At 44.0% G+C, this 23,670-nt stretch overlaps 1 protein-coding gene across 1 annotated transcript in view; it reads right to left on the bottom strand.

Annotated features, from left to right (window-relative positions):
* Positions 1-488: 488 nt before the first annotated feature.
* The window catches only part of LOC130544270 (transport and Golgi organization protein 1 homolog), a 45,273-nt gene continuing 22,091 nt past the window's right edge, over positions 489-23,670 (bottom strand). Inside the window, exons 2-14 of the mRNA XM_057315285.1 lie at positions 13,517-13,648; positions 9,180-9,201; positions 7,368-7,456; positions 7,057-7,134; positions 6,606-6,716; positions 5,953-6,016; positions 5,646-5,784; positions 3,524-3,625; positions 2,792-2,852; positions 2,652-2,687; positions 2,505-2,572; positions 2,287-2,381; positions 489-1,348 (exon numbers count right to left, since the gene is read on the bottom strand). Coding sequence (XP_057171268.1) covers positions 1,218-1,348; positions 2,287-2,381; positions 2,505-2,572; positions 2,652-2,687; positions 2,792-2,852; positions 3,524-3,625; positions 5,646-5,784; positions 5,953-6,016; positions 6,606-6,716; positions 7,057-7,134; positions 7,368-7,456; positions 9,180-9,201; positions 13,517-13,648 — 1,128 coding nt within the window. The 3' untranslated portion in view covers positions 489-1,217. The remainder of the gene's footprint in view (positions 1,349-2,286; positions 2,382-2,504; positions 2,573-2,651; positions 2,688-2,791; positions 2,853-3,523; positions 3,626-5,645; positions 5,785-5,952; positions 6,017-6,605; positions 6,717-7,056; positions 7,135-7,367; positions 7,457-9,179; positions 9,202-13,516; positions 13,649-23,670) is intronic.

Genomic DNA, 23,670 nt, shown 5'->3' with positions numbered 1-23,670 from the left:
TTTGTTAACAAGAGAGAGAATGTGATGAAACTGCCCTTTCTTCTCAGGAATCCGAGCCACTCGAGGTGAATCCTTTGCCTGCAAGCCCCTGACTGTCCCCACGCTGCCTCACTTCCTGACACAAGGGTCTTCTGCTCTCTGCAGTTTCTGGCCATGGCCACAAACACACTTGAGGAATTAGGGGCCTGTGATCTGACAGGGGAATTGGAAAAGTGTTTTCCAAAAGGAACGTGATACCAATAACCCTTCTATAACTCAGCAGCTGTGCTTATCTTAAAACACAGTCACTCGGACATTTCAGCACACTGAGTTCCAGAGTAATTTTGTCCAATAGGAAATTCAGATGGGAAGCATAAGTTAGAGAATCCACAAAACTGTATATGCTTTCCGATGGAAAACTCGAGAACGTGTGATGAGAGAAGAAACCTGCTCTCACTGTGACTTAGGACCAAACGACCTGCTCCTAGAAGCCCAACCGAAGGGCTTGTGGGGCACCGGTCATGCAGATAATCGCTAACATCCCCCCTTCAGAAAGTGTGTGTCACAGTGTGTTTTGCGACACGACACTAACAGCTTTGATCATGCAAAATAGTTGTGGAAAGGGTACAAGGAGAGGGATTCTGTATAGCACGTTTACCAGCAGAAGTAAAACAGGGATGACTTACGAAACATGGCCTATCTAAGCACATTCCAAACCGCATAGCAGATAATAAAAAGTCGACGGAGAGCTTCCCCTGGTTTCCAGTCGTGAGGATGACCACAGACCTTGTCACAGGTTAATTATCTAACTGCAATACGAACACAATACCTATCGCACCTAAACCTACCCCGATGGGAGTCAGGCAGCCCAGAGACTTCAGTGTGCAGTGAGCTGTCATGTTCCTTGAGTTATTTCCCCGTTGTGCGCTATGGGTGAGCAGGGGTACACACACACACACACACACACACACACACACACACAGACACACACACAGTGTTCTGCCATCCTTCACACACACACACACACACACACACACACACACAGACACACACACAGTGTTCTGCCATCCTTCACCTGTAACCACCTGTGGCTTTGGGAGAGGCCCCCAAAGATGATGATTTGTAACGGAGAAGCCTGTCAGCCCCTGGGTGAGCCGCTTGTATTTTGAGAGGTGAACGACGCCACAGACAAACTGGACGACCCACCCAACAGACACAAGGCCAGGACACGGTGTTGCTCAAAATCGGAAGTTTCTGGAAAAAGTGGAAAAGGCCACGGTAGTTACCTTGTACATCCCAGGGTGTCTATTAGGCTCAGTGCCGTTGTTCCTCATGGGTGCCCCATCAGCTTCAGCATCAGACCAATGCCCTAGAATGCATGGAAGTTTATTCAGACTGTAATTGTGCAGAATTCAACCCAACCCTCCAAACCCTCCCCCACCACGTCCCACCTTCTCCCTCTTTCGGGTCCCTTCCTAGACACAGAGCATTTCCCTCATGTCTCTGCTGACCCCTGATGACAAGGGGGACACCTGCCCCTCCCCCTCGAGGAAGGGACCACCGTCCTCCATCTGCTTCAGGTGCTTTCATAGCTAAAGAAACAGCAGTAGACTGCTCCGGGGAAACCAACTACGAATGAATAAACCCTCAAAATGAACAGCATGCATTCTTCCTCAAGCCACAGGCTCATGGTTCAATCTTTCAGTCTACAGATGAGGCCTAGCATGTGTGACTGACTATTATGGAAATATTTAACAGAAGAAATGGAGTAGACTGATCGTATAGTCGGGAGCAAAGAAACAATAGGAGATTGAGAAGTAAAGCTGTGACATCATACTGATAACATTACAGGAGTAAAATGCACACATCTCACTGATAAATGCAGTACTGCAGATTGCAAAGAAAACCAAAATAAAGGAACCTCCATAAAGAGTAAATAAATGACTTTTTTTCAAATAGTCTTTTTCTTTTCTCAAAAACTCTTTACCACTGAGTCAAGGTGGGAAGGAAGCTGGGGCTCATGACTCCTCCAGGCCCATCTCTTCAGTTGGGCGGTGGTGGGGGGCAGGGGAGGTTCTGCAATGATGGGACGGGCGTGAGCTCCGCCTGTCACAGGGACAGGTGCCCTGCTGCCTGGGGGAATCTGAGGAAAACACCCACCTGTCACCCCTTCAGACAACCTGCTGTCCGTAGGTACTGCTTGTGATTCTCTCCAGGACACACAATGACCACCCACAGGAATGGGAAGGACACCGTGTGCTTTCCCAGCAGAAGTCAGGCTGCCCTGTTTCACAGCGCGCTCCCTACCTCTCCGTGGAGGGCTCCACATCTCAGGTCTTCCCAGCATCGCTTCCTGCCTCATGCATCCCTCAGGCAGCATCTGTCCTTTCATCATGCGCAGTCTTGAATACAGAGAAAGAGCAGACATCTATAAGAATTACATCACCACGTCCTCTACTGGACACCAAACAGTGTAGTTGTCACCCCTCAAAACACCCGTAAAAAGGCACATCAGACTCGCACACCTGTGTATCATGTAGGCGTTCTCCCTTCTCTGCTGCTGTATCTTCCGCTCCCAAACCCGAGCCTTGATCTGCGGGAGAAAAACCCACCCATCTTCAGTTGTGCCAGACTGTGCCCCAAATGGAGAGCAGGGAAAAGAAAACACTTACCCAATTCCCTACAGCATTCTTTTCATGAACTGCGATCTGAAAAAGCCAACACACCAAAAGCGCATGTTCAGGGATCTAAGGGCCACTTCCGTCCCCTGCAGGAGGCGCTAAGGGGCCTGTTGGGGCACAGCTCAGGTTACCTTGCGTTCAAAGGTGAGCTCTGCCTCCTGCAGCTGGTCTTGCATCTTTCCGATCTGTTGTCTGTCAGGTACAATTGCTTTCGTCAGATAAAGCCCAATATTGGGTGTGATTTTAAATCATCGGCCCATGTGGCCGTCCTCCAGTTATCTGTCCCCTCATCCAATTGATCCTGACACAGGAAACACTTCCACATGACTATACGTGGACAGCAGGATCAAAGCTATTGTCACATCCTTTCCTTACTCATTTCTCCACACATGCAGGGTTCAGAGTTGATATAATTTCCTTACCCGTTTTCAATCTTTCCCTAATTTATCACATGACAAGTATCTTTCGTCATGAAGCTCTATTCTCCTTTAACTTCTATCCTCGCCACGTTTGCCAGGGTTGCAAAGACCAGCGCCATCAGATGGCACTACCGTGTTTATGGGTAGGATTCATCCTACGACAAACTGCTTTCCTCAAGATGACCACCATTGACACCACAACCAGGGACTCTGGCGTGGAACAAGTTTCCACAGAGTCAGGCCAGCGCTGGTTATCAGGACATGTTTACTAACATGGTTGTTTTGCTCTTTCTAAAACTTATCTCTTTGGGTCTGTTAATTCTTTCTGGATATGTCCCCTGAATTTTTGTTTATATTACTTGTTGAGTCTAGACATTGTACAAAGGTGAAAAATACAAAGTAAACAAGGATTTCAGGAGCCGCTAGTATGGTGTCTGAACTCACTTGTACTTGTCTATTTCTTCTTTGGTTACTTTCAGATTTTCCTCGGCATCTGACAGCTGATTCTTTGTTGCCTCCAGTTCATAAAGTGTCTTTTCCAGCTTCCTAAAATGGGAAAGGTATATACATAGACCAGTAGCCAAGGTCCAGAATTTCTGCCGTTTTTCCTCCCAGCACACTTGCGGCCTAGATTTGAATGGCTTCCATAAATGCACAGACTGTGAACACCATCAGGGAAATGAACTGAAGGCCCCATTTAGGGCTAAAGAAAAATCAGATTCTGGCTCCTGCCACGTCCCCTGCAATCAGAGCTGTCTTTGTACTTCTCTACTTCAATTCATTCATCACCAAGTCACCAAATAACACTGCACTTTGTGCCCTCTCAGAATAGGTCTTTCTTTCTCTGAGATGGTGAAGGCTCATTTCAGTTCAAAGTGAGAAACTAGGCCTGAAAACTATTTGGATGAAGCAGGAGACCATCATTAGTCCTACACCTCCATGGGGAGCCCCGATCCTCAGACCAAGGCTGTGCCCGACACGGACAGCCCAAAAGGAAGCCTTCCAGAGTACGGCTTCATCAGCATGGTAACTCACTCCCAGACATCTCTAGGGTTTAGAAGTACAACCCCTGCTTCCTCCTTCAAAGATCCTGGTGGAGGAAAAGGCCAATCTTAGTGCTGACAGTATGTCCTGAAGTATAAAATGATGTGAACTGTCACACAGTCAGGGTGTTATCTCCAGGCAACAGATGTCAGATGGACAACTATCAACTGCATGGAGTCAACCTACTTTAACAGAGTCCACTGATAGTGAAAGCAGCAAAGAGCGATGCTTAGAAAGGCTGGTTTCCTGTGTCGCCCTCAGACTCTTTTGTTCATGGTGTTGATTTAAAGGGTTTCAATGTGATTCTTGATTTACTCAAGAATCACATGCAAAAAGACTCTTAGAAACTGAGACAAAAGCTCTAGACAGAGAAGGACTCATGCATTTGCTTCTGGTCTCTCAGGCAATCCTTCAGCACATGCTCTGTGGAGTGGCTGTAATGTAGTGGTTCAGCTGTGAGGTGTTGAAGAGAGAAAGGTGGTCAGGACACTGTACCTGCCCCAGAAAGAACTTACCAATGAACAGAACCAAGATGCCAGTGAGACAGAGCGGCCCCCACCCCCGGTGTGGGAAGGATTAGCACAAAGCTGAGTCTCCAGGGAAGAGGGGGAACAGTTTTGCTTTTCAGCATGAATGAGGGACTCTAAGGTCCTGAGAACTTTCTCCTCCTGAGGAAAATAGAGGAAGTACTGTACAAAAGTGGAAACTCGTGAGTGAATGCACCCAACTTCTAAGGAGCGCATGAAGAAACAGGAGAACCAGATGCAGAAGAAGGAAGCCCAGGAGAAAGCCAACCTGGCAGTGGGAGCCAAGCTCCCCAGGGCTCATCAATGAGTTCTGGAACAGGCAAGTGAACTGCAAAGAAACTGAACGACTTTATGAGCACAGCCTTAGAAGGAAACAAGTGCTGTTCAGGGTCAGCCAGCAAAGGTGAGCCCCTAGTGAAACTGCAGGCTTTGCTTGGGACGCAGGAGAGTTACACCTACAAAATCAGGTGGACAGGAAATACCCTGGCCTTCTTAGGATTGGGCCACAGTGAACGATTTTGGTTGTACACTGGATGAAGGGATCCAGTATTGCTGGAGCCCCAACCCACTTTCCACAAAGAAATTCCCATTGTTTCTGCAGCAAGAGAATTCCATTTTTCTCTACACATTCTTGACCCAAGTCTGGTACTGAACAAGAAACTGACTGAATTCAGGGCTGATGAGAACATGTGATGAGACTGAAACCAAAAGGACAATGTAGATGGACCCAGAGGGGATCCAGGTATCAAGCTGATTAGTGCTGGTACCTTCCCTCTTCTGCCCCAGTGAATCACACCACAACGTGTGACAAGCAGTTGGAACAGAAACAAAAATGCAGGTTGCACAGATCAAGGTAGGAAGGGCAGGTACTTCTACAGAATGCATTTGGCAAAAATACTCTAGATCCAATTCCCAACGAACTACAACTATCTAGCCTGGCTGCCACATAAATTCATACAACAGTGTTTGTGACGATTAACACAGGAATAGCTTACTCTTCGGCAGCCACTTTTCTTCGTTCAGAGAAATCCATCACGATACCCAATTTCTTCCTTAGCAGCTTCAATTCCACTTCCTTAGCTGCTTTCAAAGAACTCAGGGCGTTGCACTTCTGTTCCAGGACCTTTTTGCTTTCTGTAAAGGATGAGTTTTCTTTTGTATGAGTGGGCATGGGACCTGAGAATTTGGTTTTGTTGGGGAAAGGAGAAGGGCAAGACCTTGAAGGCAGGAAGGCATTCTTTGCCTTCCCAGTGCAAACTCATTGCCAGCATCTGGGGATTTCTTTCCCTAAAAATAACATACCCTTCAGTACACGTTTTTTGGACTCCAAGGCTCCCTGCTCTTCATCCTCCAATGCATCTTGGGCCTTGAAGACGGATATGAGGAAAGACATTCAAGAAATCATGATCACAGAACAATGTGAGTGCACCTAACAGAACGGGATCATGCAGTGCAACAAAGAAAGCCCTTGAGGCATAAATAGAACAAGGAGAAAGTAAGGAGACCCACACTTTTGTATACACACATATACACAAACACACACAAACACATATACCTAATTATATACATAAATTATATATGTACATATCTTCCCCTATTAACATTGAAAATTCTCTCTTCAGCATTGAGAGGAAGGGACTATACAATTTGGCTGGCTATCACCCTTCATAACTCAAGTATCTTGTGGGATTTTCTGCATATCTTGGAGGGCAGGGCTGAACGATGTGATAATTACCTAGCTGTGAAATAAACCATACTTCCTAGTCCTTGAAATAGCAGACCTCATCGTGATGGTCCTAAGTGAAATTCCAGCTCACTGTTCGGTAGGAGTTTCAGTTCCCAGATGCCCACTCTCTACTGTGGTAAACAGCAAGCGAATACGCTGCCCTCCCCTCACCCAATGACCAAAAGCCTCCCGAGCCACGTTAAGGTAAATCTCAACAGCCAACTCTTACCATGTCCTCATTCTTGACATTCTTCTCTCTCATAGCTTGCAACATAGTCCGCTTGAAATGAAGGGTGACACTTAAATTTGCATTAACCCGTTCAACCTTTCCGATGTTCTCCTTCAACAAAACATATTGAATGAGTAATAATAATTCATCACTTAGGGCACGTGGGTGGCATCTGGGTGTCGCAGTAGGTCCAACTCCTGCTTTCATTTTGGCTCCAGTCCCCACCTCAGAGTCATGGGACTGACCCCTGCGTCAGCCTACACACTCAGCATGGAGTCTCCTTGGGATTCTCTCTCTCCCTCTGCCCCCCTCCACTCGCTCTTTCTCTCTCGCAAATCAATCTTTAAAATAATAATAATAATAATAATAATAATAATAATAATAATAATAATAATTCATTACTTTTATTTCTGTTGTTAGAACACAATTCAGGCAAAGAAGGGATCCTTACCTTCAATTTAAGAATTTTGTCAGAGACAAACTGATGTTCTCTCTTCATTTCTGCGCGATGTTTCTTTCTTTCCCTGATCTATAAAATATACGAAAAGGGAATCAGAATTCAAAAATAGCAGAGTGTTAGGCAAAGCTATCTAACGCTGTGTGACTCCTTTCTCGGATAGAGAGGCAGTGCTCTACACTTGTGAAGCTTCTCTTGAATCGCGATCATTTGTGGGTCACGTGAAATAGGTCAATAGGATGAACTACCAGAGGGGGAAGTAACCAAAATGAAATCACAAAAAATATTTGAAAGGGCACTGATACCTTCTCCTCCCAAATGGATATTTCTTTAGCAAGTTCCCTGTTTTCATTTTTAAGCCGATGGATCTTTTCAGCTATTTGTTGTAAAGTAACTAAAAGGAGAAAAAAGAATTTCTAAGATAATTAGCAAAACCAGTGACATCGAATAATCCCACTGTAATAGCCCCAGAGACACATTCTTGGACACTTGGGTGTAACTAACTTGATAGCATTCCCATTGTGCCTGAAAAAGCAAGGTTTAGCAGCATTTGAAACCTAAGACAACCTATTTCAGGGAGATTCCTACTTAAAATGTTTTCAGAAATAGAGAAACACAATCAAATGTCTTCTATTTTTCTCCCATCTGTAAGCATCATTCTTGGAAAATTCAATCACTGCAAATACTTATGTCATCACCAGAGATGTAACAGAAAAATCAAGCATCCTTTCAACTAACATCTCTCTCCTCCAATGATTAAGGTACGTAAGTAGGTCCCTGCAAACAACCCAAAATGAACAAAACCATCCTTTGCTCCTGCTCAGCGCCACGTCTACTTCCAGGTCCTACTTGGAATTCCACACAAGGAAAGCTCAAAATGTCAACTGAGTGGCTACTCAAAGGCCTTCCATGACTTCCTGCTGCTCACAGATTGCCTTTCAGGAACCCCAGGCTGGGGGCTCTGGAGGACCAGATCTTTGGAATCAAACACACTTGGGTACACTCTCCATGTTACACAGAGTCTCTGGAGTGCCTGGTAACTCACACTCCCTGGAACACAAGGTTTTCTCAGCCCAACTTGAGAATGCCACCCTCCATCCTTAAGGGAAAACAACCCTCATGAAGCTCCCTATCACAAGTGGATAACACCTGTAAGCTCTAGAACACAGACTCCTCTAACAGGCACTTAATTCTCTCATCTTGGGGCACCTGGGTGCCTCAGTTGGTTAAGTGACTGCCTTCAGCTCAGGTCATGATCCCGGGGCCCTGGGATCCAGTCCCACATCCAGCTCTCTGCTCAACTGGGAGCCTGCTTCGCCCTCTCCCTCTGCCTTCCACTCTGCCTGCTTGTGCTCTCTCTCTGTCAAGTGAATAAACCAAATCTTTCAAAAAATAATAAGTCTCTCATCTTACCTCAAGTGCAGATTCTCTTCTATTGGCCCAATGTGAGTGCTCTCGTGCCCCGAGATCTCTCTTCTCACCACCACCACTGCTGCACTCACAGGGACAAACACCAGCATTCGAGGGTTTGCTAAGGGCCAGGCAGCCACCTCGGCCGTCAGACAGCACCATGGAATCACCACAATCCATGAGGCCCGGACACAATACATTACCACCCCTGGCACACGTTCCTTTCCACTCCTTCTCCCCTGGCAGGAAAGGCTCCCTCCACTTCAAACTCAAAAGCATGCTTTAAACCTCTCTTGTGACACACACTCTGCCTGGCAATACCTGTCTTCTTCTCCAAGTGTAGCCTGCTTGATAGACTCAGAGTGTTTTCTCATCGTCACATTTCACCAAGAGCCAGGTCATGGCAAAGTACCCACTCCAGACCTCAGGCTCCTATCCTCACTTGCCTCCTAAACTTCTCTCTGCAAAATTACACCCTTTTTGTTCTCCCTCCTCCCATGAGGTGTTCCTCCTCCTGGTCTCCTAAGAGATGGCAACACCCTCCACATTATCACTTAGACTCCACATGGAGAAGAGAAAGATTTTCAAGACTTAACAAGTCAATTAGACATCAGAAGTCACCACATTTATCCCTAGTCAAATTACACCCACATCAAACACCGGTACTGAGAATTTATTACAAAGAAAACTAAAGCCAGAAATCTTACCTTCATATTGTCGAGGGGCAATCTAAGAGTGGAAGAAACAAAATTAAGTTTGATGTCAAAACATATTACTAGAAAGAATCTACAGTTCAGATAAATACTGAAATAGTAATCGAAAGAAGTTACAGTAATCATTTTACTTAGCAGAATGAATTCACAGGATTAGAAAGAAGACAAAATTAGCATTTCTAACTATGAAACTCATCTATGACTTTCTCTGAGTCATCATAGTTCACAATTCATTTTTGATAAAGAGCACAAAGGTGTATAACTTACGTTTTACCTCAAAATCTATTCACATTCTATTAAATGAACGTTCACCCTATTCAATTTTGACAAGGGATCGGGTGGACATTTAAAAAATAATCATTAATTCATCGTTTCCCTAACTGTTTTGTAACCAATATCCACACTGAAGTTTAGAACCTGGGATTATTGTTCAATCCTGAAAGATATAAAATGGAAGGAAGGAAGAAAGAAAGGAAGGCAGGCCGGTAGGGAGGAAGGCGAACAAGCAAAAACTCTGAGAAAGATATGCTTCTTGCCTTCTCTAGAAAGCCTTTCTGAAATCTTACAAAGACTTGGCTATTTGCTGAATTCACATGCAGTTACAGCACACAAGGTGTTATGAATTTTCCCAGACTACTACAAATGGAGGGTCATCAAAAAGAAATGAAAGCTATCGACGAGAAAAAGAGTGGCACGTGGCGAGTGATGAAGCATGAGCAACAACAGAAATGACAGCTGATGTTTCGAAAAAGGGGAACCAGGCTCCCCAGAATCGAGTCACCCAGATAAATTATAGCTCAATAAAATCTAGGCAAGACCCCATTTTGACACCATTAACATATTTCCCCGTTCAAAAGTTTTACAGGATGATGAGAGGCTGAGGCCAGCCCCCAAATCTTGCCAGGATATTGGAATATCAGCACACTATCAACAAGCCAGTCATGATAATGTTGTTGGGGAATGTGCATCAGTGGAGGGCAAACAGAAAATCATGGCTATTCCATTAATTTCACGTGCTGCTTAGGAACCTCTGAGCTTCCGTGGCCCTTGTCACCCAGCCCCACTGGCGGGAAAAGTGAAAAGATGGATGGGGCACACCAAATACTTAATATTTTTGTTTTCTTTCTGAAGGGAAGCTTTCTCCATTGGCCGGGACAGGGAGAAAATTCCCATTTAGAAATAAACTCAAAAGTTTTCTGTTCTTCTCAGAAAGGTCTGCCCTCAAGTGAAATATGTCACCAGAGCCTAATTGGGGGTTTCCCAAAGACTAAGCAATAGAGCTGAGGGCAAATACTCAACTCCAGTGCTCTCTCCTCCCTGTCTCACCTGGGAGTAAACTCAGTCTAACCCCTAGCCAGTTAAGTAGAAAACATCACCCTAAAGTCCACTTATCTAAGTTTCTTTACTAGGACACAATACCTACCTTTCAACACAACCTTACAGGGCACACTACAGGTAAAAACCACAACAGCAAGCACTAGAAACACACTTCCCATGGCAGAGATGATGGGATTAAGCAGGCTAGGAATTACAAGTCCCTTCCATGTATGATACTGGATCTCAGAATAAAATGGACAATAGGAAGAAGAGATGGTGAATGTACACAGAGAGATGAAACTCTAAGATTTTAATGTAATTCTAGACAACAACACCATAGCAGAAATCAAGAATGCCTTTGATGGGTTCCTTAACAGACTCAACATACCAGAGGAAAGAATCATTGAGCCTAAAGAAATTCCAGTAGAAAATTCCAAAAGAGAACACAAAGACAAAAATTACAAAGACGGCACAGAAAATCCAAGACTAGTGGGACAAATACAAAACATGTAACACACAAATTATAGGAATACCTATTCCTACAGGAGAGAAGGGAGAGATATTTGAAGCAATGACTGAGGATTTTCCAAAATTAATATAGTCACCAAATCACAGATCCAGGAAGCTCAAAACATCGAAAGCCAGATAAATACCAAAACAAACACACAAACAACTAACAAACAAAAAACACTAACAATGCCTGATCTAGACTATTCAGCTACAGATCATTAAAGACAAAGAAACAATTCTGGAAATCTGGAGCAGGGGTTGGGCTAGGTGTCTGAAGGAGGTGGAGGGGAGCAATAACACCTTACCCAAGAGGAACAAGGATAAGAACTACATCACACTTCTCAGAAACCATGCCATCAAGAAGGACAAAATGTTTACAGTGTTAAAAGAAACATCAAACTAGAAACCCGGCCATTGAAATGATCCTTCAAAACACACTACAGGGTAAGGAAAACTGTCAGGGGTAGTGACAGTCATTACTTCAATGGTAAAGGGGTCAATTCTCCAAAAAGACATAACAATTTCTAATGTGCGTGCATTAACAACAGAGAGTCAAAGTACATGAGGCAGAAACTGAAAATATTGCTGGTGGGAATAGATGAATCCACTCCTACTGCTGGAGAATTCAAAATCCTCTTATTGGTCATTGACAGATCCAGCAGATACAGAAGTTCCATGAGAACACAGGTGAACTGAACAGCATCACCAATCCACGGCATCCATTAACATCTGCAGAATACTTCATTCAACAACAGAAGTACAGACATTCTTCACAATCTCCCATGGAAAAGTCACTGAGAGAGGCCATATTTGGGGCCATAAGATACATCTGAACAACCAAAGGAATAGAAATCACAGGAAGTATGTTCTCAGGCCACAAATGACTCAGACTAGACATCAAGAACAGAAAGATAGCTGGAGAATGACCAAACAATGGAGATTAAACAACACACTTCTGAAGAACACATGGGTTGGAGGGTAAGAGGAGGGAAGGGTGAAAGAGGTGAAGGGGATTGAGAGTACACTTATTGTGATGAGCACTAAGAAATGTATAGGATTGTTGAATCATGTTGTACACCTGAAACTAATATTACACCGTTTGCTAATTATGCTTGAACATAAAGAAAAACACACGTATGGATCAAGAAGGCACCTCAATAGAAATTTAAAACTATTTTGGCCAAAGCAACCTTTTTCATGACACATCTCCAAAGGCAAGAGAAACAAAAGATAAAATGAACTTGTGGGACTTCATCAAGATAAAAAGCTTCGGCACAGCCAAGGAAACAGTCAAAAAAACTAAGAGGCAGCCCACAGAATGGGAGAATATATTTGCAAAGGATACTACAGATAAAAGACTGGTATCCAAGATCTGCAAAGAACTTCTCAAACTCAATAGGCGGGAAACAAGTAAACAAATCATAAAATGGGCCGAAGATATGAACAGACACTTTTCCAGTGAGGACATACAAATGGCTAACAGACACACGAAAAAATGTTCAAAATCATTAGCCATCAGGGAAACTCAAATCAAAACCACACTAAGATACCACCCTACGCCAGTTACAATGGCAAAAACTGACAAGGCAAGAGACAACAATTGCTGGAGAAGATGTGCAGAAAGGGGATCCCTCCTACATTGTTGGTGGGAATGCAAGTTGGTACAGCCACTCTGGAAAACAGTGTGGAGGTCCCTTAAGAAGTTAAAAATTGAACTACCCTATGATCCAGCCATTGCACTACTGAGTATTTACCCCAAAGATACAAACATAGTGAAGAGAAGGGCCATATGAACCCCAATGCTCATAGCAGCATTGTCCACGATAGCCAAATCGTGGAAGGAATCGAGATGCCCTTCAACAGATGACTGGATTAAGAAGTTGTGGTCCACATATACAATGGAATATTACTCCGCTATCAGAAAGAACGAATTCTCAACATTTGCTGCAACATGGACGGCACTGGAGGAGATAATGCTAAGTGAAATAAGTCAAGCAGAGAAAGACAATTATCATATGGTTTCTCTCATCTATGGAACATAAGAACTAGGATGATCGCTAGGGGAAGAAAGGGATAAAGAAAGGGGGGGTAATCGGAAGGGGGAATGAAGCATGAGAGACTATGGACTCTGAGAAACAAACTGAGGGCTTCAGAGGGTAGGGGAGTGGGGGAATGGGATAGGCTGGTGATGGGTAGTAAGGAGGGCATGTTTTGCATGGTGCGCTGGGTGTTATACGCAACTAATGAATCATCGAACTTTACATCAAAAACCAGGGATGTACTGTATGGTGACTAACATAATAAAAAAAAAATTAAAGAAAATAAAATACTGTGTAATGTTCCAAAAAAAAGAAATTTAAAACTATTTCAATCTAGGTGATAATCAAAATTGACATTATTAGAGGGAAATTTTTAGTGCTGAATGGATATAAAAATGTCCAGTGACTATAAAATTTTCTGCTTATTTATGAATAAAAGTATATCAGGTACTTTGGTATACTTACAGCGAGGACGGTTCTCCAGATGTAAATGAGAAAGGCACAAATGCCCAAATAGCCAGTAAGAATGGCAAAGTTCCACAGAACTCCAGCCCCATCAAGGCCGAGAATGAAACGGTCAGGCACAACGTGGACAAGCTGAAATAACATTTGAGATAATGAAGAATCTCAACGACATTCACAATGTATATGTCACAAGGAATCAACTTCACAGACTCCCCACCAGCCTCCAGGAAGTAAGCACACCTCTCAACTGCCTCCTCCTGGAGGAGAAGGAGCACAGAGGGATTACAAAGGAGCAGGGGCCAACTTTGGGGACTGATGAGTGTGTTTGCTCTCTTACTTGGTGATGGTTTCATTGCTGCTTACCTATGTCAAATATCAACAAACTGTATTCTTTAAAAAGATGTTGTGATCATACAACATGGAAGCTGCAGGAAAAATCTAATAGGCAAATCTTAAGAGATTTTATTTTCCCTACAAGCACATTGCAGATATTTTTTCTATAGCTAATAGAACTTAAGAATTTATAAGTCAAAATAAAATAGACAATGCAAGTAAATGTAAACTTAGAGTAGGTAAGAAGTCAGTGACTTCTATTGTACATCCATGAAGGACCTGGATAAACTCCTTTGGAACATTTCAAAAAATACACCCAACATGTATGGAAAAACAAGAGAAAGCAAGAATAAAACATGTACTAGAGATAAAAATGAGAATGTTATATGGACAGATGTTCAGATAAGGACATAAGTGAGACAGACAGGAGGTTTCTCATTAACTCATTAATATAACATGGGATTGTTATTCCAACAAAAATAAATTATAGTTATTGTTTGGTTTCTGAAAACATTGATGTTTTCTTTCAATGCTCACTTTGCTTCTGAATCACAGTCCAAAACATCAGATTTCTGAAGTACATAAAGATTTGCATCATCAGGTGATCTTGTATATTTTGAGGATATCTGTGAGGTTTTAGTTACTCGAACACCTATCTCCAAAAAGCCAATGAAAGGAATCCATGTTCCTATTTCTTAGTATTGTAACTAAATCAGTCAGTAGCAATTATAAAATTTAACTTTTTAAAGAGAGAAAACATTAAAATAAAAGATTGCATTTATTTATTTGAAAGAGAGAGAGCATGAGCTGGGGGAGGGGCAGAGGGAAAGGAGGAAGCCGACTGCCTCTGAGCAGGAAGCCGGACAGGGCTCAATCCCAGGACCCTGGGATCATGACCCAAGCCTAAGGTAGACGTTTAACTGCATGAACCATCCAGAGGCCCCTGAATTCTAAAAGAATACTAAATTCCTAGAGATGGACCCCAAAATAAAGAACACATCTCATTTTACAAAAACTAGAGTTATAAGTATTTCAGGAGAAAAGACGTTCACGATGCAATTTGTACTAACTCACACCAAGCTTGAATTTTGTGCAAACACAACTCTCTAGAAAGTAGCCCTGAAATCTATAACATTTCCATCTTTAGCCCTCACTGCTGAGGTCAGGAAAATGTGTGCTGGTGGAAACATACACTGTCTTTGAATAGCCACTGTCTGAAAGACAGCAGTAGCTGTCAGCACTATGGTTGATCACGGGGATCAATTGCACACAAGACAGAGGCCATCTTGTCATGAATGTAAAACACCCCCAGTCGTGGGCACTCGGTACATCTGGCAGCTGTCTGGATGCTGACCAGCAGCTGACTCTTAACTGGATGACATCCAATGGGGCCAATAACACTAGGTTTTCAGAGACAGTGGCCATGAGCAGGTGGAGGTGGGAAATGCAAGACCAGTTAGTTTATGCAAGAGCCCAGAGATGAGGCAGGGTGAGAAAGCTGAACTGATGCAGTTGAGATGATGACTGGGTAGAGGGGAATAATTCCAATCAAGACTACCAAGAAATGTCCTCCTTTGAAGACTCAAAAGAAACAGAACAGAGTCTATTTTGACTGGAGGTATTTGTGTGGAATGATTCTGCCTCAATATAAGGATCCTTCCTGACTACTGACACTTTCCAGATCTCTCTGTAAGAATCTGGTGCAAGCCGATCTAAAGAAGTCTACTTATTTCTAGGGGTGTTCCCTGTCTGTCTCTTTCTTTCTTTCTCTCCTGAGGGTACAGGTTTTACTTTTTAATGACAAAATGAAATATTCACACTGGAAACCAGGTATTTCTTTATATTTGGACAATCCTAAGGACGTTCAGGACCTTTTTACTTTGGGGAAATCAACACTCTGTACATACTTGGCCTAAGAAAGGACGACAACTCATTCACTTCCTGATCCCACCACTCCTAGTGATTTTCCCATGACAAATGTCTCAGCAGAATAAGGTCACTTAGTGTCTGCTGGGCGTCTCAGGGCTCCCATGGACCTGGTGGGACACAGAGTCCCTGGGGACAGCCTCCAAGACCAGAAGGAAAGGGCTGACTCAGAACTTGTTAAAAGTCAACAAACCAGGAAGCATGGAGCACAAAGGACATTTCACTTTTTTTTTTTTAAAGATTTTATTTATTTATGTGACAGAGTGACAGAGAGACAGCCAGTGAGAGAGGGAACACAGCAGGGGGAATGGGAGAGGAAGAAGCAGGCTCATAGCGGAGGAGCCCGATGTGGGACTCGATTCCGGTACGCCGGGATCACGCCCTGAGCCGAAGGCAGATGCTTTAACGACTGCGCTACTCAGGCGCCCAGGACATTTCACTTTTTAACACTCTAGTCCCAACACCAATGCTTGAGATATCTTTGTTCCCAGGGCTGCCAAACTCCACAAATATCAACAATGTGCTGATAGGAAAACAAACTACACATAAGATGGACCCTAAACTTACAAGGCTTGAAGCAGCAGCTTCACCGGGCTTCCAGAAGCCAGTCTAATACCCATAGTTCCTATTAAATTCGAGTTCCTGACATTTTTAAGGACAATTTTAATGAGATATAATGTACATATCATCTAAGCCCCCTCTTTAAGACAAAGAGCTCAATGGCTTTTCGTATCTTCACAAATCCTTCCTTCTTGACACCATAAACCTAGTATTTTCAGGTTTCCATCCTGCCAGCACTGTGGTTTTTGGACCAAGCAGCGCAGACAGGGTGTAGAACTTGGTGTGGACAGTTGTGGCCACAACCCCTTCAGGCTGACCGAGAAACCTGCCCTGTGGTGCTCGGTCTTCAGGGAAATGTGAAGGTCTTCTGAAGTTCCCATCAAGAACCCCAGGAAAAAGCTGTTATTTAACCACCGTGTCAAAGAACCCACTAGGAAGGAAGACACTACCAGCAGCTTTGGGGCACCTGGGTGGCTCAGTCAGTTAAGTGACAAAGTCTTGGTTTGGATCAAGTCGTGATCTCATGGTCCTGAGATTGAGCCCCTCTTTAGGCTCTGGGCTCACCACACAGCTGGCTTGGGATTCTCTCTGTCCCTCACCCTCTGCCCTTCCCTCTGCACCTGTGCCCTTTCTCTCTCTCAAATAAATCAAATCTTAAAAAAAAGAAAAGAAGGAAGACACCACTGAAGTGCCATGTTTACTCACATTTGGGTTTGGGTAACTGGGACATTGGAGCAAGAGAAGCCAGAAGAGCAGCCTCTGCATCTTCATCTCCTGGCGCTTTCAAGGGGTGCTGGGGCACCAGGGAGGAGGTGGAGATCGGGGGTGGTGTGGGAGTGGGGGTGGGTGGGGTAGGGAGTGGTGGGAGGGGATAGGGTGGTAAATAGGGATGGGGGTAAGGTGGAAATAGAGGGTAGGATTGGGGAAGGCGTTTGTCAGGACAAGAGGAGGTCTGGGACAGTGTCAGGGTCAGATCAAGTACTCAAGGGGAGGCAGGAGGGTTCAGAAAGGTTAGTAGGTCAGCAGGTTAGTAAATCACTAGGTCAGCAGGATACAGTAGCAGGTTAAACGATTGGAGGAGGATCCACCTTCTTCCAAGCCTTAACCTGACTGAAGGTATCCTTAGCAACACAGAGGCTGTATACTTTCTCTCGACCAATCAGCTGCCTTTGCCCCTGGTACATCATAATGGACACCCCGTGTGACCTCGTTTGTAAGTATCCCCTTCCCAACTGTCGTCTCACCACACACCATCCCAACGACAGGTCTTCTCTGGAACGTTGGCAGACCTTCTTGTTTCTGCTCCCTCCCAACCCAGGTCCCTGTTCCCTCTTTTTTTCTATTTTTTATTTATGTATTTATTTATTTAATTTTAATGTTTTTTAATTATATTATGTTAGTCACCATACAGTACATCCCTGGTTTCTGATGTAAAGTTTGATAATTCATTAGTTGCGTATAACACCCAGTGCACCATGCTATACGCGCCCTCCTTACTACCCATCACCAGTCTATCCAATTCCCCCACCCCCTCCCCTCTGAGGCCCTCAGTTTGTTTCTCAGAGTCCATAGTCTCTCATGCTTCATTCCCCCTTCTGATTACCCCCCATTCTTTATACCTTTCTTCCCTCAGCGATCATCCTAGTTCTTATGTTCCATAGATGAGAGCAATCATATGATAATTGTCTTTCTCTGCTTGACTTATTTCACTTAGCATTGTCTCCTGCAGTGCCGTCCATGTTGCAGTAAGTGTTGAGAACTCGTTCTTTCTGATAGCGGAGTAATATTCCATTGTATATATGGACCACAACTTCTTAATCCAGTCATCTGTTGAAGGGCATCTCGGTTCCTTCCACGATTTAGCTATTGTGGACAATTCTGCTATGAACATTGGGGTGCATATGGCCCTTCTCTTCACTACGTCTGCATCTTTGGGGTAAATACCCAGTAGTGCAATGGCTGGGTCATAGGGTACCTCAATTTTTAACTTTTTAAGGGACTTCCACACTGTTTTCCAGAGTGGCTGTACCAACTTGCGTTCCTACCAACAATGTAGGAGGTTTCCCCTTTCTCCACATCCTCTCCACCAATTGTTGTTTCTCGCCTTGTTATTTTTGCCATTCTAACTGGCATAAGGTGGTATCTCAGTGTGGTTTTGATTTGAGTTTCCCTGATGGCTAATGATTTTGAACATTTTTTCATGTGTCTGTTAGCCATTTGTATGTCTTCATTGAAAAAGTGTCTGTTCCTATCTTCTGCCCATTTTATGATTTGTTTCTCATGTATTCAGTTTGAGAACTTCTTTGTAGATCTTGGATACCAGTCTTTTATCTGTAGCATCATTTGCAAATATATTCTCCCATTCCGTGGGCTGCCTCTTAGTTTTTTTGACTGTTTCCTTGGCTGTGCAGAAGCTTTTTATCTTGATGAAGTCCCACAAGTTCATTTTATCTTTTGTTTCTCTTGCCTTTGGAGATGTGTCATGAAAAAGGTTGCTTTGGCCGATGTCGTAGAGGTTGCTGCCTATGTTCTCCTCTAGGATTTTGATGGATTCCTGTCTCACATCGAGGTCTTTCATCCATTTGGAGTTTATTTTTGTGTATGGTGTGAGAGATTGGTCAAGTTTCATTCTTTTGCATGTAGCTGTCCAATTTTCCCAGCACCATTTATTGAAGAGACTGTCTTTTTTCCACTGGATGTTTTTTCCTGCTATATCAAAGATTAGTTGCCCAAAGAGTCGAGGGTCCATTTCTGGAGTCTCTACTCTGTTCCATTGGTCTATGTGTCTGTTTTTGTGCCAGTACCATGCTGTCTTTGTGATCATAGGTTTGTAGAACAGCTCAAAATCCAGCAATGTGATGCCCCCAGCTTTGTTTTTCCTTTTCAACAGTTCCTTGGCGATCCGGGGCCTTTTCTGGTTCCATACAAATTTAAGGACTATTTGTTCCAGTTCTTTGAAAAATGTCATCAGTGTTTTGAGCGGGATAGCAATGAAAGTGTAGATTGCTCTGGGTAGCATGGACATTTTAACTAGGTTAATTCTTCTGATCCATGAGCATGGAATAGTTTTCCATCTTTTTGTGTCTTCCTCAATGTCTTTCAAGAGTGACTTATAGTTTCTAGAATATAGGCCCTTTACGTCTCTGGTTAAGTTAATTCCAACGTAACGTATGGTTTTTGGTGCTATTGTAAATGGGATGGATTCCCTAATTTCTCTTTCTTCAGTCTCAGTATTTGTGTATAGAAATGCAACTGATTTCTGAGCATTGATTTTGTATCCCGCCACATTACTGAATTGCTCTATAACTTCTAGTGGTTTGGGAGTGGATTCTTTTGGGTTTTCCATATAGAGTATCATGTCATCTGCGAAGAGAGACATTTTGACTTCTTCCTTGCCAATTTGGATACCTTTTATCCCTTTTTGTTGTCTGATTGCTGTTGCAAGGACTTCTAGTACTATGTTGAATAATAGTGGCGAGAGTGGGCATCCTTGTCGTGTTCCTCATCTTCAGGGAAAGGCTTCCAGCTTTTCCCCATTGAGAATGATATTTGCTGTAGGCTTTTCATAGATGGTTTTTATGAGATTGAGGAATGTACCCTCTATCCCTACACTCTGAAGGGTTTTAATCAGGAAAGGATGCTGTATTTTGTCAAATGCTTTTTCTGCATCAATTGAGAGGCTCATATGGTTCCTGAGTCTTTTCTTGTTGATATGATGTATCACGTTGATCGATTTGCAAATGTTGAACCACGCTTGCATCCCAGGTAGGAATCCCACCTGGTCATCATGGATAATCCTTTTAATGTACTGTTGGATTCTATTAGCCAGGATCTTGTTGAGGATTTTGGCATCCATATTCATTAGGGAAATCGGTCTGTAATTCTCCTTTTTGATGGGGTCTTTGCCTGGTTTGGGGATCAAGGTAATATTGGCCTCATAGAATGAGTCTGGTAGCTTTCCTTCTGTTTCTATTTTTTGAAATAGCTTTAGGAGAATAGGTATTATTCCTTCTTTGAATGTTTGGTAGAATTCCCCAGGAAAACCGTCCGGGCCTGGAGTTTTGTTATTTGGAAGGTTGTTTAGCACTGACTCAATCTCTTCATAATTAATTGGCCTGTTTAAAAAATCAATTTCTTCCTGTTTCAGTCTTGGTAGTTTATAGGTTTCCAGGAAGGCCTCCATCTCTTCCAGATTGCTTAATTTATTGGCATAGAGCTGTTGATAAATGTTTCTAATAATCCTTCCAATTTCATTGGTGTTGGTTGTGAACTCTCCTTTTTCATTCATAATTTTATTAATTTGGATCCTTTCTCTATTCTTTTGGATAAGTCTTGCCAGCGGTTTGTCAATTTTATTGATTCTCTCAAAGAACCAGCTTCTAGTTCTGTTGATCTGCTCCACTGTACTCCTGGTTTCTAATTCATTGATTTCTGCTCTAATCTTGGTCAACTGTTTCCTCATGCGTGGATTAGGCCCGTCCCTCTGTTGCTGTTCCAGCTTCTGGAGGTGAGAATATAAAAACTGCATTTTAGATTTTTCTATTCTTTTGAGTGAGGCTTGGATGGCTATGTATTTCCTTCTTCTGGGCGCTCTCTCCTTCCTTTCCCAACTCCCGTCCTAGGGCCATTGGCTGAACAACATAAAAAACAAAGGAGGATAGAACTGCAACAACAATCAAATACTCAAGCAGGGTGGGAGGTTTCAGCCCCCTCTCAGCAACTCAGTGCAGATTGAACATCCATAAGATGTAGGTCCTGAAAGCAAACCATCTGAATCCCACAGCTATCTCCACATATCTGTCCACATCCTTATACCACTGTGGAGGACACATTAACTGTAGGCACACAGGGTGCAGTTACAAAAATGCACCCGATTTATTTTGTCCACAGGGGAAATTTCAATGTTTCCAGGGAGTGAAATCACACAGAGTACATTTTGGTAATAAAATGGGCTAGAAATCACTATAAAAAGCTAACTAGAAATTCCCGTATGTTTAGAATTTGAGAAGTAACTCTGTAAATAAGAGTAAAGAAATCCCAAAGAAAAAGAGCGATGTTGGAACTCAGTGAAATGAGCATCATAAAATTATAATCAAATACGTCTTCTGGCCAGAAATTCCTGGAATATTGGTGTGAGAAGATTGTACGGTCTCAAAATCATCCCTAATTGACCAAGACATTTTAATACTGCAAACAGCGGTAGATCTGTCACTTATCTCTATGACCCTCCTACCCATTAGCTTGGGCTTTACGTTATGAACCACACAGGGAATCAATCCAAGCTGACTCTCATGGGATCTCCTGGGACCTCCAGGAATGAGAGCATTTTAAGAGAAAACGTTCACCAGCTTCTCTCCTGGGAGATCCAGGGGCCCAGGTTACTCGATGAACCCCTGTGATCATCTCTCCTGGGCCCTGTCCTGAGCAGCACTTCCTAAACTGTTTCTCTCTAGGACTAACACAATGTTTCCCCAACTCATTCAGGCCCAAGGCAGCTGAAAATCAGTGCTCTACAAACCACCACTTCATTATTTTGCAAATTTCTTGTAAATAGGAACCATTCTAGCTCTGCTAAACTAGGAAAACAGTATCTTTAACATAAATATAGAGAAACGATAAAAAAACAAGCGAACAAAAACAAAAGAAGGATCACAAAACATTAGTATTAAATTCTGTTTAGATGCCGCTGCCCACCTCAAGAGCCCCAGAGTTGGGCTGTCCTGGTTATAGAAGGAGAGACCAGCTACAGAAGGGGTGGAGTCAGACTAGCCCAAAAGTGAACAGAGAGAGGCCCAGGCTATAAGGGGGACTAGGGAATTCCATGAAGGATGGCCAGGGTCACCTGATTATAACTGGAACAGGGAGCAGGGAAAGAAGAAGCAGTGAACAGAGTTTGGGGGCATCAAACAGGTGAGATCACTCATGGAGGTGAAAAGTGTCCCCAAAGCCAGTGTCAGCCTCCCATCCACAAAGCCCTTCGTGGCCCCTGGAGACAGGGCCGGGAGCCGAGAGTTTGAGATCCAGCTGTGCTGCTTACCAGCTGTGTGACCCTGGGCTGGTTTCCTTCAGTGAACTGCGAGTGTCCACGCCTGTGTCCGTAACTGTGCGGAGGCCAAGTGAAAGACACATGCTGAGCACCTTTGGACATCAGTATCATCGTCTCCATGGGGCAAGTGTCTCCCAGATCTGGTGCCTCACGTCAGCTGTTATGTCACACCAGTGTTGCACTGGTGACAACCACAGGTCCCTCCTGTGTCAGGCCTGTGCTAAGTCGTGTGCTTTGCACACATCATCTCTCAGGCTCCAGATGGCAGGAGGAGGTCATGAAGAGTGGACAGAGTTATGGGCCCCTGGCGAGGCTGAGGGATTCCTGGGCCCTGGGAAGGGTGAGTGAGTGGGGTCCCCTAGGGAGGGCTGAGAAATGCAGCTCCTGGGCTTACCTTGGAAGGAATGGGGGATTGGGCACCCCTGGAAAGGACTGGAGGAGTCTTACAGGATTCCTGGGTCCCCACAGGGCAGATCCCTCCCACACCTGTGCTGATAAAGGCTGGCATCTGGAAGCAACAGCAGCAGCAGCAGCATTCAGAGGCAGCAAAGGGAGCAGATCCATGGGAGGCTGGATGGAGCAGTGAAGAATGGTCTGGCAGCCAAGTGGACTCACCAGGCTGGGCTGCCCTCGGCCCCTTCCCCTTCCCCAGCCACCTCACTAGCTCTGGCCTTGACCTCACCCTCTAGCAGGGCATGGGCAAGCCAGGCAGAGGTGGACACCTGGGGCCAAGGAAGGGTCCCTCCCCAGATCTCTGTGTCCTGGTTGTTGAATAGACAAAAGGAGTCACCCAGGGCCCCTGGAACCAGGAGGAGAATCTGGCCCGAGAGGCCTCTCTGCTGGGGCTTGGGGAGAATCATGGAAGGACAGCATTTAGCACTGGTTCATTCACAGAATAAAAGCACAACACAAGTCCCCTTGGATGCTGATATCCGTTTATTACCCCAGCCACATTCTGAGCGCTCACTCGGGGACTTGGAAGCAGGAGAGTAACTGACATTAATTTAAAAGAACAAAAATGCTGAAATGTGGTGCTCTTACAAATCAACGTCCAACACTCCCCCCCTCACACTCTCCATAGTGGGGAAACTGAGGCAGCCAGGGATTTGGCAAAGATGACACAGTGGTTTCTGAGGGTTTTGCTGATTACATCTGACTGAACTCCTTTTTCCAAAGGTCACTCCTTTTAATCTTGCCAGTGATGGTTTTGGGCGGTTCTGAGACAAATTCCACCTGGTCAAGGATAAAGCAAACTCATCCTGACTTAGTCCAGCTGTCATTTCCTACC

This window comes from Ursus arctos, unplaced genomic scaffold (genome assembly GCF_023065955.2).
Source record: "Ursus arctos isolate Adak ecotype North America unplaced genomic scaffold, UrsArc2.0 scaffold_2, whole genome shotgun sequence".
In the NCBI taxonomy this organism is placed as follows: Eukaryota; Metazoa; Chordata; class Mammalia; order Carnivora; family Ursidae; genus Ursus; species Ursus arctos.
Note: the sequence above shows the minus strand (reverse complement) of the source record. Positions and strands in the feature narration are given on the sequence as shown.